Raw genomic sequence first — 17,675 nt, forward strand, 5'->3', positions numbered from 1 at the left:
CCCCCCCCCCCCCCCCGCCCAGTTTAAATGCCTGGCCATATTTTTCAGCTTCTGAATGTGTTTTCCATCATGGGAGGAGGGATTTGTGTGCTTTTATTGATGGGAGACATTATGTCACGGCCATATTCCCAGCTCTTAAAATAGTCCTTGGCACTTAGTAGGTGCTCAATCTCACACAGTTTTGAATGAATGAATAACCAAAGAGACTTAACTGACACCTGTTTCTTCTGTGCAGGAATAGTAACGCTTATTGATTTTCTAGGGTTAAATCAGATACTGCATGCAAATCCCTTACTTATCTTTGTAAAAGCATTGAAAAGCTGTTAGTCTCTTTACTAAGTCTATCTTTCCACCGTAGAGCTTTTCTTAGGGCATTTTTGACCATGTGTGGGTGTGTTTTTTTAATGTATGCACTAACTTTAAAACTTAATCCCCTTTATAAAGGTACTGTATTTTGTATCTTTTTTCATATAGTTTCTAATTTGAGTTTCTAGAGAAGAATTTCATTAAGGAATATTATATGACTATAACTGTTAAGTAAACTTTAAAATGCTTTGGAGGATATTCCAGGCATTGAGAGTGGGAATATTCTGGCCTGATAACTTTTATAGAACTCACCTGCTCAGCCCTACGGCCATTAATTATGATGTTGGCAACTTCCAAAGTGGTATTCCAAGTGGTGGAAATTTTAGCTGGAAACTATTGCTATTATCAAAATCAGTTAGAAACCTAGCTGTAGCAGCCAAAAAGTTTCCTGCCATTTATATCATGATGAAACTTGTACTTACTCAAGCTAGCTATGTGCACTTTCCTGTCTTTGGGGATTAATAGATAGGTGCAAACCTTACTAGGTTTTTTCTTTTCAATATAGATACGATCAAACATCTACAAGAATATAGAAAATAGTATAATGAATCTCCATGGCCTTAATAGTAAGCTACATATGTTTCTATATCCCTGGTCCATCCTTTTCCTCTTATTTTCAAGCAAATTCTAAACTTTTATTTCATTGGTAAATAGACTTTATTTTTATATTGCTGTTGTAGTGAAATTTGTTCAAACTTTGTCAACCATCTTGTAAACCTACCAAGATAGAAAAGATGGTTCCCTGTCCAGCTAAATGGAGCCCTTCTATTGTTAAAATACTTAAGTTAGGCAAAGAAGAAGGATAGCCCAGTGGACTTAAGAATACAACTATTTTTTTTTTTTAATCAGATGAGGGATGTTTACCAAAAATCCATGCTAGAGATACCCCAACTCAAAGCCATTGCATACTTGTTTTAGTTACAGGGATTAAAGTGTTGGTTTTGTGTTTTTTAATTTTGGTTTGTAGGAATCCTACGAGGATGGTTGTGAGGATTATCCCACTCTATCAGAATATGTTCAGGATTTTTTGAATCATCTTACAGAACAGCCTGGCAGTTTTGAAACAGAAATTGAACAGTTTGCAGAGACCCTGAATGGCTGGGTTACAACAGATGATGCTTTGCAAGAACTTGTGGAACTCATCTACCAACAGGTAGGTTTGCTGATGGCCACAGGGTGACCACCAGGTAGTTTCCTTCAAGCCCAAGGATAATGGCTACTCCTTAAGAGAAACTAGGTTCAAGTGTACTTGACTCCACATTTGCTGGTTCTTGGAAACTTTTGAAGTCTATTTTGTATAGAATTCCTATAGTTAGAGATCCAACACTAGAGCCAGGCTGGATTGCTAACTCACCTGGGTAGCCACAGCTCTATACAGGCAACATTCATAGCTGTAACAAAGGGTCTATACATACAAGTAGTATATAGAACAAGATTTGGGCACTTAGGAGGAAGACAACATAAGTATCACCTTCCCCACACCACTCTTGTTTTGTAGGATCTGAAACTTAACACAAAAAGATGTATTTTTTTTTCCTAAGTGTAGCATTATTGTAGAAGGGGGGAAATGTTGGAACTTTTCTTGCCCCATAAGCATCTCTTGCAAAAAGCCAGACTGAAAATGGTCTTCTCTTCAGTTTTAATGTTTCTACTTTTAAATTTAAGAATTTACATCTCAGTTCCTTAATTCCTAGAAAGTTCTATCAGTTGGCTTTTTTGTTTTGTTTTGTTACACAGTGTTCAATTTTCATCTTAGCATCTTGGTCATTGACACATAATATTTTTTTAAGGGTAAAAGATGCAGTAGAGAACACTGCCTTTTTAAGACAACAGTGTCTGTGATCAGTGTGAGACTGACCCCAAACAGTAGGGCTTGAAAAGAAATATAAATTTTATTTTGTCTTTAAAATTATTGCCAAAAGAGCAACTAAATTTTGGAATGTATGGAAGAGTGGTCATAAAAGCAAGCCGATGATTATATCCTACCTAATAATGTTTGGCTACTTTTCCAAGTTATAGACTGTTATTGGACCATAAGATTATTTAGTAGTCAACTGTTAGCTTTTAAGAAGTGTCTGAGATTTAGGGAATCTGATTCATTATTTCTGCTTCTAAATGGATTGAAAAGAATTAAGAGATAAGAATATGAAATATGAGAACAAAAATACTACTTTTTGCTTTTCTTATTTCCCTACTGAATTTCAGCTATTCCGTAGACTGCATAATTATAGTTCCTCAGGCCTGAATAGAGCGGCTGTCTGACAAGCTTCAACTGTTTGTTTGATTGTCTCAAAACCAAATCTTCAAATAGTATAATTTGAAGTTTTAACATTTTGTGGTCAGTGGTATATTGACCTGATACAGATTTTTCCAGTAGCTTTTACGTTTTACTGAGGTAATTTATGAAAATTCATTCATCCCAACTAACAGTAGATGACCTTATCAAAAATGGTATATTAAACATAGACATTCAACTTTTATTCCTCTGCAAACACCATTAAAATGACAGTTTTATAAAAAAAAAACAGAGACCCATTAGGATAAAAAAGGAAAGTAGATAAAAGCCCAGTGGATGGGTGAGTGTTAATCGACCTGGTAGATCTAACATTGATTTCCAAACCAGTTGAGGATCACCCCAGTTTACTGTGCAGGATCTCTAAAAGACTAAGAAAATGTTGGAATGAGGCTAAAAAGTATGAGCGTCTTGAAAAATTAGACTTCCTAATCTTTTTCTACCTGGTAGCCATTTTGAAGTTTCATTCTAACACTTCTTTAGAAGTTAACAGAGGGAGGCATTCCACCAAAAAAGGAATTAAACAAAAGGTGAAGACATGACAATTGGGGATTGGGGAATTCTGTGGGTAGGCTAAGTGAATTATCCAGATGATGTTGAAAGGAGAGTCCAAGACAACAGCCACATGTACATCAGGTTTCATGCAGCCAAGTAGTTTGGAAGACCACAGGAAAGATTTCCCTAGCAAGATGAGCCCACCTGCTGTGTTCAGTGATATTGAGAATAAAATTATAACCTGGTGAATTTAGAGATAAATCAATAAAAAATATAAAAAACAAAAAAGTGAATCTAGGGAAAACAAAATTCCGCAAAAAAGGAAATACTAATGTGATACATGGTTAAGCTGTAAGTGCAAATATAACAAAAATCATGATAATGCCTTACTGCTAAGTGAAGGGATTAGGAAATAATAGAATGGGATGGTTTGAGCAGGGTGAAAGCTAAAAGCTCATCTTACATGGTGGGAAACTAGAAGAAATAAAACCTAAACTAAAAAACCAAATAACATGGAAATACAGAAGTTAAAACTTTTTCAGTTGAAAGAATTGAAAGCAGTTGTCTATAGGAGTTAATGGGGTACAGATGAGGAAGTAGCCTTTTAGAATTTAAAGTCTTTAAATCATATGTGATGACTTTTAAGAAGACACTAAAGAAAACACAAATAGGAAAAGTTTGAATTTCATGTCTTTTGTTAAACATATCAGGAGAAATCATTTTTCTCCTTTGTGATATGTACATGATTACATGTAAGCAAGGAAATAGAAATAAAAAGAGTGCTTTATAATTATTATATGCCAGGCAGTGCTAAGCACTTCACATGAAATTAATCCATTTAATTCTCAGTGGTTGTAAGTTATCACTCTTATCCTCACTGTATGCATATCTAAGCAGAGAAGTTCAGACTTGTCCAAGGTTGCCACAGAAGGTTGGAGGACCATCAGGCCATTTGCTAGATCTGAAATCCCTGGTTGATAACCTTTTGAACTTGGCCATGTCTCATAACATTTGTGTGTGTGTGTGTGTGTGTGTGTGTGTGTGTTTAACCTACCATTAGGTGGTAAACTATGTTTTCTATTGTATTTTTTAAAACTGCAATTAAATGAGTGTTGCTTTGGCTACCTCGCAATCTTTGATATTTAGTGTTTTTTCATTTTTTTCTTTTGTAGCTTAGCTGTTTTGATTTCCGCTTTACCCCAATCATTTTTGAAATATTCTTTAACTCTTAGTTTCTTGTACCAGTTACTATTAATCACCTCTCTTTAGGAATCAAACTAAAACTCAGACAGTTTTAATGATATGTAGGGTCATAAAGCAGAAGGCTTTGGACTTTTGTTCTGTACTGCTATCCACCAAAGTCTCCTGTCCTGTCCCTGAGAAACACCACAGGTCTATAATTTTGCAACTATGCAACCATGGTGTTGCATACATGTCTGTTTTCTGCAAAAACGTACTAGCACCAAGAGATGGCTCATTGCTTTCTGGTAACCTTATATAAATGGAGGTGGTGGGGTGAACTTACCTAAAACATTTGTTTTTGTACTTGTGATTCTTGATGTTAAGTTTGGGAGGGAGAGTAAACTTAATTTCCTCATGCCTGACAAAAAACTTACCTGCTTTCCGTATTATATGGTTATTTTTGTGAGCCCAAATGTTTTGTCTTCTTTAAAACATTGCTTAGTGTTTGCATTAATAGCAGTGTATCTCTGTCACACAAAACCTTTCTTTTTAAAAGGCTACGTCTATCCCAAATTTCTCTTATATGGGAGCTCGCCTGTGTAATTACCTGTCCCATCATCTGACGATAAGCCCACAGAGTGGCAACTTCCGCCAATTACTACTTCAAAGGTCAGTGTGATATGAAATTAAAGGAAAACTACTTTAAATGTGCTAGATTTAAATTAAAAATTTAAAGGTAGCCTCTTTGCTAAAGATCATACATTATAGAAATTTGCAAGGGAAAATAGGGTGGACCATTCTTATTTGCATAATATTAAAAGCTATGGTCTAATATATCATTTTCCCACCCATAATGATCTCTGCCATTGGTTTTGTATTTAGATTGGGCTTGTTTTCCAAGATCTTAAAAATGATCACTTATGTGTTTGAGTACTTTCATAGTTTTGGTTTGAGAAAGGATCTGATTTTATTTAAATTAGAATAAAGTGACCAGTTCATTTTTTTTCCCCGTGGTTTATTTGAGTTGCCACCTTCATCACACTACATTTTTAAATATGGGTTTTGAATTAAGACTTTTATTATATTTCATTTATCACTTATTCTGTTCCTTCTAATTACCATACAATAGCTATAAAATGGCTCTTCATATTTTAAATACCTGGTTTAGTTAGTTTTCCATTTTTGTAGTATCTAATATTTGTTTCCTCTAGAGAACTTTAGAATCAGTGTTTGGATTATAAAACCCTTGTGGGTATTTGTTATATTTGGGGGATGGTATTGAATTAATAAACTAATATAGGTAAAATTAATTTTCTTATTTCAGAAGTCTTTAATAGCAGATGGTCTTCAAGTATATTATACTTTGGTTCATTCTTTCTTTAAAGATAATTTAATGGGACTTAGTATGTAGCTCAGTGGTAGAACATGAGTTTAGCACGGGTCTCTGGGTTCAATATCGATCACCAAAAAACAAAACACAGCTTTCTAAATGTATGGTTAAACTGCAGTGGGACTGAATAAAGGTTCTAAAAGTGGCTGGATGGGGTGGTCATGCCTGTAATCCTGTGATTTGAGAGGCCTCTTGTCTCAGAAAATAAAAAGGGCAGGCAATGGTAAATTGCCCGGGGATCAATCCCCAGTACCAACAACAAAAAATTCTGAAAGTAGACCTCAGAGATAATTAAAAATTAAGCTTTTGATGAAGGCAATACTTCAAGTGCATATGTAAAAGATGAATTGCTGGTAGCCCAACTAGATAGCCATTCAGGAGAAAAAAAAAATGGGTGTCTGTCTTATTCCCTACACCAAATTAAATTCCAAATACATCAAAGACTCAAAGTACAACAGTAAATACTAAGGGGAACATTTGACAATTAAAAATCTTGGGGTAGGAAAGCTCTTTCAAGTAAGATGTAACCATAGGTCCTAAAACAGATTAATAAATTTAGTTACATATAAATTGTTACGGGGGGAAAGCATTAATTTATATGAAGTAAAAATAGGAAGCTTACAACACATGACAGTAGGCTCATTTATTTGATATTACAAGACCTCTTAAGAAAAAGAAAAAGATTAGTATCTTAAAAAAATTGAAATATTTGGAATGGTTCTGGATGGGTACAGTTCAGAAAAATATAAATGACAAAGTTATAGAAAAAAAATATAACCATGTTTAAAGAAATGCAAATTATAGCTTCTGGACAGATAGAAAGAAGGTTCTTCCCAAGAGGTAGGATGCTAGAAAGCTTCCCTCATCATATTCCTCAGAGCTCTTCACTCCTGGCTGTACCTTTCAGTTACCCAGACATGTAAATAGACCCGAGACCCTGACCTCTCCTCTGGAGTACAGGGTATAATTAGACTGAGGTGGAAACTGGTGTTTTGGTCTTTCTCCCCTGCCCCCCTCTTTCTTTCTAAGCTAAGTGGTTCTACTATATAGCTGTTATTGAGAACCTTTTTTCTGGTTTTCTTTGACTGTGCACTTCTACAGTATTATAATACTGTCAAAGGTGATATTGTGTAGAAACGCTAATGATACAAGTGGATGATTCTTCACTTTTGTACATACTTTGTCAGAGTGAAGGTAGCTTTACCACCAACCTCTTGGTTGCTGTGATATTGGGGGCAACTTTGGTCTTTTTCCATTTTTACCTTTCTGAAATAAAAACATTGCTTTTATAATAAAAAATATTTAGCTTTAAGTAGCTTAGGGACTTTCACCTAATAATTGACCTTGTACCAGGGACAGGGATTTAATTTGCTTTTGCACATATATCAGCATGTCCTAATGTACAATCTCATGGTCTTAGCATTTTACAAAAGAAAAAGTTGGTTTCTTCAAAACTCTTATTACAAAGTTGTAATACACAAAAAAGTAGCCAATATGGTGCTTGGAAAACTGTTAGCATTAATTGTTTTTTATTATTAACCAGAGCATTTCGTCTGTAAGCATTCCGACTTTTCCAATGAGGAATTTAGTGTATGAGAGAAGCTAATATTTTAAAATATTTGGCTAAAACAGAAGATACTGCTCAATTAATAATAGTTTGTAAGCATTGGAATTGATGTGAACCTAGCATAGCTTATATGCCCAAGCAAGACAGGATTTCTTTGACTTTGCTTTTAAAAAAAAAAAAAAAAGTCGGGGAGGCCAGGTGCACCTTAGGAGGCTAAGACAGGATGATCTCCAGTACAAAGCCAGCCTCAGCAACAGTGAGGCGCTAAGCAGCTCAGTGAGACCCTGTCTCTAAATAAAATACAAAATAGGGCTGGGGATGTGACTCAGTGGCTGAGTGCCCCTGAGTTCAATCCCCAGTATCCCCCCCTGCCCCCGCTCAATAAAGCAGGGGAAGGGGAGGCAAACATAAATTGACTATATGAAAGCCATTCAGTCTCCCTTTTCGGTAAAAGAACAGCTGTCAAAATCAATTTTATAAAACAAATGGCTTATGTCTTTAACAGTGGTAAACTTTTAAAAATCCAGTTCATTTTAGTATCAATAACTAGTATTCATTCACTTGGAAAAGCAGTGACAGGCTTACCATGACCAATTAGATGCCTGTGGGAACTGGATGAAAAGCTCCAGGAACAGTACTTTTTGTTACCTGTGTAAGGCTATTTGACACCTTCATTTTCCATTGAAAATAAAGACCAAACAGATCGCTTTGTATTTTGTGATTTCAACCGAAGAGGTTTTTCTTCCTAGAATATTTCTCTGTGTATAATGGGAAGTAAAAAAATAATAATAATAAATAGTGAACTTAAAAATTCATTTTTTTTAGCTTAGAGTCCATCTGTGTTTTGAAAGATCCACTACAAAGTTCTTATATTCAAAAAAGTAGAAAACTTGAGACAGTTTAAATAAAAGTAGTGCTTTCTTAACAGTAAGCCCCATGAGACATAAGATGAGGCTTCCCTTTCCCCTTTTGGCACCAGTATGCTCTGAACCTTACTGCCAGGTATGATGGCACATACCTGTAACCATAGCAACTCAGAAGGCTGAGGCAGGATGATTGAAAATTTGAAGCCAGCTTCAGAAACTTAGACCCTATCTCAAAAATAGGTAAAAAGAATTGGGTATGTAGCTCCATGGCAAAGTGCCCCTGGGTTCAATTCCCAGTACTCTTCCCCCTCCCAAAACAAAAACAAAACAAACAAAAAATTTATCTGATAGTTTTATTTGTAATTTTTTAAAACTGGGAGAGGCTTAGTCTGAAAAGATAATATAAATGTCCTTACAATAGAAGGGAACACTTTTAGAGAAAATCAGGGCATTGGGTCATTGTGCTTGCCTGTGTTGTTGTGGACAACCAAACTAACAATGGTCATCTTGTTTGGCTACTTAAAAAGACAAAACAATGTGAGATTATTAAAGATATGTCTCTGTTAGATGTCGGACTGAATATGAAGTTAAAGATCAAGCTGCAAAAGGAGATGAAGTGACTCGAAAACGATTTCATGCATTTGTACTCTTTCTGGGAGAACTTTATCTTAACTTGGAGGTGAGATGATTTTTTTTTTTTAAGTGTTAATAAGACCTGAAAATATAAATTGATCTCAATAAGAATTTTTTGTTCATATTGTACTTTTACAATATCCAAAGTGAAATGAGGGGCTGAGATTGTGGCTCAGTGGTAGAGTGCTCGCCTAGCACGTGCATGGGTGCTGGGTTTGTTCCTCAGCACCACATAAAAATAAATATTAAAAAGTGAAATGAAAGGAGGGAGTGGGAAAGCAAATCGTTTCAGTGCCTACTCAATGGTAATGTCTATATTTTATTTTAAAATATTTTTAGTTGTAGATAGACACAGTACCTTTATTTACTTATTTTTTTATGTGGTGTTGAGGATCGAACCCAGGGCGAGGCAAGTGCTCTATACCACTGAGCCACAACCCCAGCCCAATGTCTGTATTTTAAAGGAGCAACTGTAATATTTGTTTCTTATGGGCAGGATGTTGGAAAATAATTACTGAGCTTTTAAGTCCTTTTGTATTTTTAGGAAGCTATAGTTGTTTACATGTGTGCTTGGACTTTTGAGAGAGGGTCATACCTGAGAGTCCTTGCATCATAAATACTAATATGCTTAGTGTGTTTACTTTACACAGCTCAAAGCAGCTTACTCAGCCGAACACCAAACTTCAATACCTTTTTGTGTGTGTGTGTGTGTGGTACTGGTGATCAACCCAGAGCCTTGTGCATACCAGGCAGACATTTTACCACTGAACCACATCCCCAACCCTGAACACAAAGCTTTGATTGAAGAGGAGAGAATTTATACTTTTCACCCTGATTCACCCACAGTAGTTCTTTTTTAAATTTTTCTTAAGTTTTTAAGTAAAGATTAAATATTTATGGTATATAACATATTTTGATGTGTATATGTAAACATATTGGAGAGTGACTAAATCAAGCTATTTAACATGAATTGTGTATCTTTCTTACAGTAAGAACATTTCAAATCTACTCTTAGCAGTTTTTAAGTATGATATATTGTTAAATTAGTTACTATGTTGTAGGACAGATCTCTTGAACTCTTTCTTTGTAACTGAAATTTTGTGCCATTTGATCAGTATCTCCTCAGTTCCCAGCCCCAAGAATAGTATTTTCCCCCGTTTTTATATTCTCTTCCATATAAAAATGCAGTTGTAGCCAGGTGTGGTGGTGCATGCGTATAATCCCAGCAACTTGGGAGGCTGAGACAGGAGTATCATAAGTTCGAGGTTAGCCTCAGAAAACTTGGATCCTAAGCAGTTTAGCAATTTGAGACCCTATCAAAAAAATAAAAAGGGCTGGGGATGTGGCTCATCAAAAGTGAAATGAGGGGCTGGGGTTGTGTTACATATAGAGTAATTATAACTGTTCTGGGTTCAATTTCCAGTGCCAAAAAAAATTGCATTTGTACAAAGCCTATAATTGAACAATTTTGTAAATTTAGGTGATATGCTTGTTAGTAGACAAATGTTGAATCTTGCTATGTAATGGATTTATTTGTTTATTTATTTTGGGGTATCAGGGATTGAATTCAGGGGCACTCAACCCCTGAGCCACATCTCTAGCCCTATTTTATATTTTCTTTAGAGTCGGTGTTTCACTGAGTTGCTTAGCACCTCACTTTTGCTGAGGCTGTCTTTGAACTCTCCATCCTCCTGCTTCAGTCTTGTGAGCCACTGGGATTATAGGTGTGCATTACCGCACCCGTCTGGATTTATTTTTTAATTGAATCCAAGAAACAGGTTTAGAGATTCTTAAATCCTTATTTGAGAGTTTAATGCAAACACCATAATATTTTAAACGTAAGTAGACAAATGAATCTGCTAGCAAATGTGTATCTCCTTCAGGATATCTAAAAGTCTCTGTCCAGTCCCTAATTTATTATTATCATTTTTTTTAACCAAAGGAGGATTTAATTTTTTAAAAAATCTCATACCTTACTCTTTTTCAGCCTGATTTTTAAAAAATATTTTATTTTTTAGTTGTAGTTGAACACAATATCTTTATTTTATTTATTTATTTTTATGTGGTGCTGAGGACCAAACCCAGGGCCTCGCCACATGCTAGGCAAGCACTCTACAACTGAGCCACAATCCCAGCCCTCAGTCTGATTTTTATATGAGCCAAAATAAGAGAACCTGTTTAAAATGTTCCTTACAAGTCTTTTTTAAGTATACCTTTGAGCATTTCCTATGTGGAAATAATGATGCTAATTCTGTGGGGAGTATAGATATGGCATAGTACCTGCATCTAAAATTCTTGTAGTAGATGAGATGGATATGTATACTGCTAATGCAAAACAGTATTCTAGAACAGAATAAAGAAGTGGAATAAAATGTTTTGTGAGGGCTGGGGTTGTGGCTCAGTGGTAGAGTGCTCGCCTAGAATGTGCGAGGCCCTGGGTTCGATCCTCAGCACTACATAAAAATAAATAAAATAAAGGCATTTTGTCCAACTACAACTAAAAAAAATTTAAAAAAAAAGTTTTGTGATCGATAAGTTTGTAGCTTAAATGAAAGCATGCTGTATAATCAGTAACATCAAATTTTCTTGGTCATATTTGTGATTAACAGGATTAAAATTTACCTGTTTTTCAATTTTATATATAGAGGTCTTATTTACATATAGAGTAATTATAATGAATTCTGTGGAGACAACTAGAGTGTGTTCCTCTGATTATTGTATTTAAGAGACTTATTTTGCCAACATGTAATTGTTAGACCATTTATGTTTTCTATTATATTTGGGCATTGTTGCTTTTTTAATTTTATTTTTGTCCTGAAAGATCAAGGGAACAAATGGACAGGTTACAAGAGCAGATATCCTTCAGGTTGGTCTACGAGAATTGCTGAATGCCCTCTTCTCTAATCCAATGGATGACAACTTAATTTGTGCAGTAAAATTACTGAAGGTACTTTACTAAAATTAACTGGTTTACTCATTTATAATGTAGAGAAGGGAATGTGTAGTACATAAATGAATTCAAGGTTGTTTTTAAAACTGAACTTTGACATTTTACTTTCTCCAATATGTTGGAAGAACCATACAAGATGCATTTATTGTATAAATAAGAAGCATGATTTAAAAGTGGAAAATAGAAGTTCTTCACCCCATTCCCATCTGTAAAGTCCCTTTCCTTCCCTTCTCATGTTTGTATGCTCTAATAAAGATCTTATTTTTCTATGACTTTTTTTTCCCACTTAATGAAAGATCTTAGGTCTTTCTGTGGCATACAGATTTACTGTATTATTAACTCCCTATTATTCCATTATATTTATATACATGAATATTGGGTTACTTATAGTTTAACCACTGTAGTACTGGTGAATATCTTTAATCATGTGTTTATGTGTGTATATATTTTTGTAGGTGAAATTCCTTCACATTTGGTGGGTCAGTGAACATGTGTATTTTATATTTACAAGTAACACCAAAGTTTCTTTTTGAATGATTGAATCAGAATGCACTTCCACCAATAGTGAACAAGTATACCTCTTTCTCTACATGTTACAATGATAGATATAATAAGTTTTGGTTTTTGTCATAGATGAAAAATAAAAACAAAATCTCATTTTACGTTGCATTTTCCTGATCAGTAGTGCATTTAAGCATTCTTTCACGTTTATCAATCATTTGTTTATTAGTTTCTGTAAATTGTGTCTCTGTATCCTCAATTTATTTTGTTGATGGAGTTTTTAAATCAAAACTTCTGTATTATACAATTAAAAAAGTGACATGCTCATTAAAATGTAATAGCCTCTCTCTGATAATACAGGGAATAGAATATAATCACTAAAATGAAACAAAAATTCTATTAAATTCCTTAATTCATTGACTTCTGCTTTTTTAGTTGACAGGATCAGTTTTGGAAGATGCCTGGAAGGAAAAAGGAAAAACTGATATGGAAGAAATTATTCAGAGAATTGAAAATGTTGTCCTAGATGCAAACTGTAGCAGGTAGGAAAAGAAGCCAGTAGATTTCAGTTACCTTTTCTTTTTAATCTGCTATATGTCATCAAAGTAATAGAAATTTTACAGATTGATCTACACAAATAGTTCTTCAAAGGCATATTTTACAAGTGGCTTCTCATTAGTCATTTTTGTTCTCTTAGGTTTAAAAAAAAAATTAAGGTTTTCCAAAAATAAGTCTAGTGAAAAATAAAAAAAAGACTTTAATTTATTTGCATAAAGAACTACTGCAAGCATAGTAAAGGACCAAATGTTTAAAGGGTAATTGTTGCCTTTAAGAACCAGATAGTCAGTTAGGTGGGACAAATTTCAAATCTCTGTTCTAAAAATAAAAATTAAAAATGAATTATATCTTTTTAGGAAATGTCTAGAAAATTATAAAGCATTGGGTATATATGTAAATTTAGGATATAAAGTTTTATGAGTCTGTATTTTAGAACCTGACAGCACTTAATGGTGGATGCGTTAAACTCATTTTCAACTTCTGTCTGCAGAGATGTAAAACAGATGCTCTTGAAGCTTGTTGAACTCCGGTCAAGTAACTGGGGTAGAGTCCATGCAACTTCAACATACAGAGAAGCAACACCTGAAAATGATCCTAACTACTTTATGGTATGTCAGTGTTTATATTTTAAATTTTGCTTACTGCTTGAATTCAGTTTTGGAAGTTAGTTATGTAAAGCTTTTCTAATAATTCAGTTCCTAATAATACTTTTCTCAAGCTTAGAATCACATAGGAATCAACAGGCTAGGTAAATAAAGAGAGGAAATCCTCCAGTGAAAAGAGGGTGGATTAGAGAAAAGTCTATCCATTGGAAAGGGAGATTGATTATGCTTAAGTCCAAGCCTTGAGATGCCGGGAGTTTTTCTAGAAAAACCAGCCAAAGTCCTGCATTTCAGATTTTATATGTTGTGGTAAAGTAAAATAAAGTGAAAATAGTTACAGGGTAATGGTGCCCTGTAGCTTCTGACTATGACCAGACATAAAGCAGCTAAGGAGAAATATACCTACAACCCCAGTCTTAGAAATTCTTAAAGCTGTGGTAGGGCAGAGGGAACCACAGCTAAAAATGAACTGACACAAAATCACAATGCATAATAGATTATTCACCAGGAATATGATGGACATTAGACTGCAAAGTTAGAACTATAAAGGCATAATAGAATAAAAATCTGAAAATTATACTTTCCTAGTGAAATGAAACGGCTGCTGAAAAGCAAAAGGTTTTTTGCTTATTCTTGCATTATCAAGTGCAGATAGTAACATCAGCCATTCTGTACTAATTAATATACTTTTAAAAACTCTAAAAATGGGGCTGGGTTGTGGTTCAGTGGTAGAGCACTTGTCTAGCATGCATGAAGCACTGGGTTCGATTCCCAGCACCACATACAAATAGATAAATAAACAAATAAAATAAAGGTATTTAAAAAAAATTCTGAAAATGATTATATATTTTTATCACTTTGATGCATCCTAGAATGAACCGACATTTTATACATCTGATGGTGTTCCTTTCACTGCAGCTGATCCAGGTATGTGGTCTGTCATATTTGTTGCCTTCTTTTTTTTTTTTTTTATGATAAAGTAATAAATTACAGAAAACCATTCATCACCAGTACAAATTTGTAGCTTTTTGATGACTTCACTGTACTCTCAAATACTAGGGTAAAGGTTTATCTTACATAGAATATTCTTTATATTTTATATTGACCACATACCATTTCAAATGAAAATTTGACTGTATAGTGTCTGGTCATTCTACTTTAACAATTAAGAATTAGAAAAATCCTTCAATTAAATGCAGCCATTTTTATTTCATATTTCTCCTTAGTGTTTTGTTTTTATACTCTTAAACTTTAAAATATAGGGTGGAAGGGAAAGATGGTTCTATTTTACTACATAGTCAGCAACTTATATGTGTTAATACTATAGATATTAAGAATTTCAGATTTTATTAATAGTGATTCAAAGTTAATTAAAATCTAAATCTGTATATTCTTCCCCTTACAGAAAAGGGTCATTTATAGAAAGATAATTTTAACAGTGATAGATGGAGCTGTAGGGTGAGCAAGAAAATTTTCTTTTATTTGGTTCAAACTATAAGCAGCAAGTATTTAGTCATATATGGTTGGGATTTTACTGTTTGCTCTGAATAGCAGGCATTGATTGTAATGTTCCTCTATCACAAAGAAGTTCTTATTTAGGGTGAGGAAGTGGAATTAAGTTACTTGCTAAATTGCTTTCCAACGTGATCATGCCATTTAATAGTCCTACCAGCAGCTCCTGAGGTTTCCTGCCCCTTATCCTTGGCAACATTTGTTATCAGATTTTAATTTTTGTCAGATTGTATGAAATTCTATCCTGTCATTTTATTTCCTGACTAGTCATACTAAATTTATTTTTCTGTTGACCTTTTGATTTCCGCTTTTGACAATTTACTATTTGTACTTTTTTGCCCATGTTTCTGTTCTAATTATTTGTCTTACTGATTTGTAATTCCTTATATAGTTTAGAAAAAGATGATCTTGGCTGAGGGTTTCAGTTATCTTCTTATAGCATTTGCTTTTCTATTTTGTATGTCTTGTTTGTGCTTCCTGTGGTTTTTCTTAACCACTCTCAAATTCCATTTTTCTTTTAGAAGTCTTGCCTTGTTGCTTTTTATGTCTTTCACCTACCTCGCTACTATTTATATATGGGATATGGTGAGAATTAAATATTTTTGTAGTCTTGCTCACCAACAAGTATTTAGTCATCATCCTTCCTCTTTTAGTTAGAAGTCTCTCTGTTCTTCTCTGTGTACCTCATTCGTTCATGTGCATCTTATGTACCCTTTCTACACCAATACCACACCCTTAATTATTCTTATTTTGCCGTAAGTTTGCCATGTCTGGTAATACAAATCTTGTTTCTTCACTTAATCTTCAGTTACCTAGATTCACATTGATTCTTTGTTCTTTGTCTAACCTGTTTGTCTGATTTATAGTGATTTTTCTCAAACTGAAATTTTTTTTGCATTTTTTTCAAGTTACCTTGACCGTGGAGTTTCAAATCCTTTTTCTCATTCTGTCTAAGCTTGTTTTTGTTTTCATATTTTTGTTTTATTTTCTTTTTAGTCTTACTCTGTTATTTGATTTTCACACAAATTGTTGCCTTACATAATATTTTTATTGAAAGTTCATCCTTAATTGTCTTTGTTAAAACTTTCATTTGGAAATTATTTCAAATTCACAGAAAAGTAGCAAAAGTAAAAATTACACAAAAATATCCATCTACTCTTTACTCAGGCATACTTTTTTGTTAATAGTTTACTCAGTTTACTTTATCATTTTTGTCCTGTTCACACTTTTTCCCTAAACTATTTTAAGTTATATATATTATGGCTTTGTATGAATGCTTTAGTGATTTTAACTGTCTTTTGTTTTTCTTTATTAAAAACCTCTGTGGCTTAGAGTTTAGGAACCTTTATCCAAAATGATTTTTACATAGGCTTCTGTCAGGAACCACAGGGATATTACTGATATGGAACAAGTAAACTTTTTTGTTTGTCAGAGTTTTTTATATGGATAGCAGAAATTTGAGTTACAGGCTCATTGTTATGAACTCCTGGGGAAACCGGTTTCTTGAGTGCTCTGTCCCCATTCCAAATCCAGACTGACATCCAAACTTCCTTGTTATCTATCTTTGCCACTGAATTATTTTCCCTGTTCCCATCTTTTGTTTAAGCCATTAACCCTTGGAGGGTTTGGGGTTTGGTGAATGTGGAACATGGATTCATTTTCCTTTTCACATGGACCCAAGACCTTGTTTTCTCATCTTTCCAAGCTCCTTAGTCTCTGAGATTCGAATCATCTGTCACCTTCCCTGCTGTAGCAGCTGTATTAGCTATGGATGGCTTTCAGTTATTTTTCATTAGTCATCTGGTGGCTTGATTTTTTTTTTTTCTTTGTAATTGTATCCATAATACTTAAAAGAATGTCTTACCTAGTACCTCCAAGCATTGTAACAGGAAAGTTTTATGATTAAAATTGTCTCTAAGTTGCCACATTTGAAGTCAAAATATTACCAACCCTTGAAGCTGAATGAGTTTTATAGAGACTGACAGCCTTGGAAAAACATGGTATCCTCTCAAAATTTGAAGTGACTTCTGTTCATAAGAAACTAATTTGAAGGTAATTAGCTATAATAAATTAATCCATTTTATTATTCAGAGGCAAAGACTCAACAGATTCACGTTAATCTAAAAAGGTACCAAGTAACTACCTGCCTGCAACAGCTGGTAGCTATGTTACCTCTAGCACCTTGGGAGACTCGGACTTAGTGAAAGTTGGCAGAGCTGAAACCTACGCCAGGTAGCTTCCTTTTTGGGTTGGTAAGGGAAGGGAAAAGAAAATCGTCTACACTCAGAACCTTTGGTAGGTGAGCCTTATTGGGTTGAACAAGTTGCCATTACCAGATAGCCAGAGAGCTTACTTTACTTTCTTGAGGAGGAGCAAAGAGGGAGATGGAAGCTAGGAATATTTGATTGAAATTTTCCTGTGTGGAGGAAGGAATAATAGGAGTATGGAAGAAAGTGTTCTTCCAAAATAGTCATGTAGCCACTATTTTGTTGAAGGGGAAGCAGCATAGAGAGTGCAAATAGCGTACATCTTGACTATGGAATGTACTCTGGTTTGGAAATCAAATGAATGTACTCTCTCTCGCCACTGGACAGATCTTCCAAACAAAAGTTGAATAAGGAAACTATAGAACTCAATAACACTATTAATAACCTAGACCTAATTGACATATATAGAGTATACCACCCAACATCAAGCAGTTACACTTTTTTCTCAGCAGCACATGGATCCTTCTCAAAAATAGATCATATATTATGTCAC

The 17,675-nt window shown here is 34.3% G+C and overlaps 1 protein-coding gene across 4 annotated transcripts in view; it reads left to right on the top strand.

Moving 5' to 3' along the window:
* Paip1 (poly(A) binding protein interacting protein 1) overlaps positions 1 to 17,675 on the top strand; it is a 33,263-nt gene that overhangs the window by 8,608 nt on the left and 6,980 nt on the right. For all 4 annotated transcript variants that reach the window (XM_015497335.2, XM_015497333.2, XM_015497334.2 and 1 more), the window contains exons 3-9: positions 1,334 to 1,519; positions 4,893 to 5,005; positions 8,727 to 8,838; positions 11,614 to 11,739; positions 12,679 to 12,785; positions 13,292 to 13,409; positions 14,276 to 14,330. In XM_015497335.2, coding sequence (XP_015352821.1) covers positions 1,334 to 1,519; positions 4,893 to 5,005; positions 8,727 to 8,838; positions 11,614 to 11,739; positions 12,679 to 12,785; positions 13,292 to 13,409; positions 14,276 to 14,330 — 817 coding nt within the window. The remainder of the gene's footprint in view (positions 1 to 1,333; positions 1,520 to 4,892; positions 5,006 to 8,726; positions 8,839 to 11,613; positions 11,740 to 12,678; positions 12,786 to 13,291; positions 13,410 to 14,275; positions 14,331 to 17,675) is intronic.

The sequence above is a fragment of the Marmota marmota genome, unplaced genomic scaffold, assembly GCF_001458135.2.
Source record: "Marmota marmota marmota unplaced genomic scaffold, marMar, whole genome shotgun sequence".
In the NCBI taxonomy this organism is placed as follows: domain Eukaryota; kingdom Metazoa; phylum Chordata; class Mammalia; order Rodentia; family Sciuridae; genus Marmota; species Marmota marmota.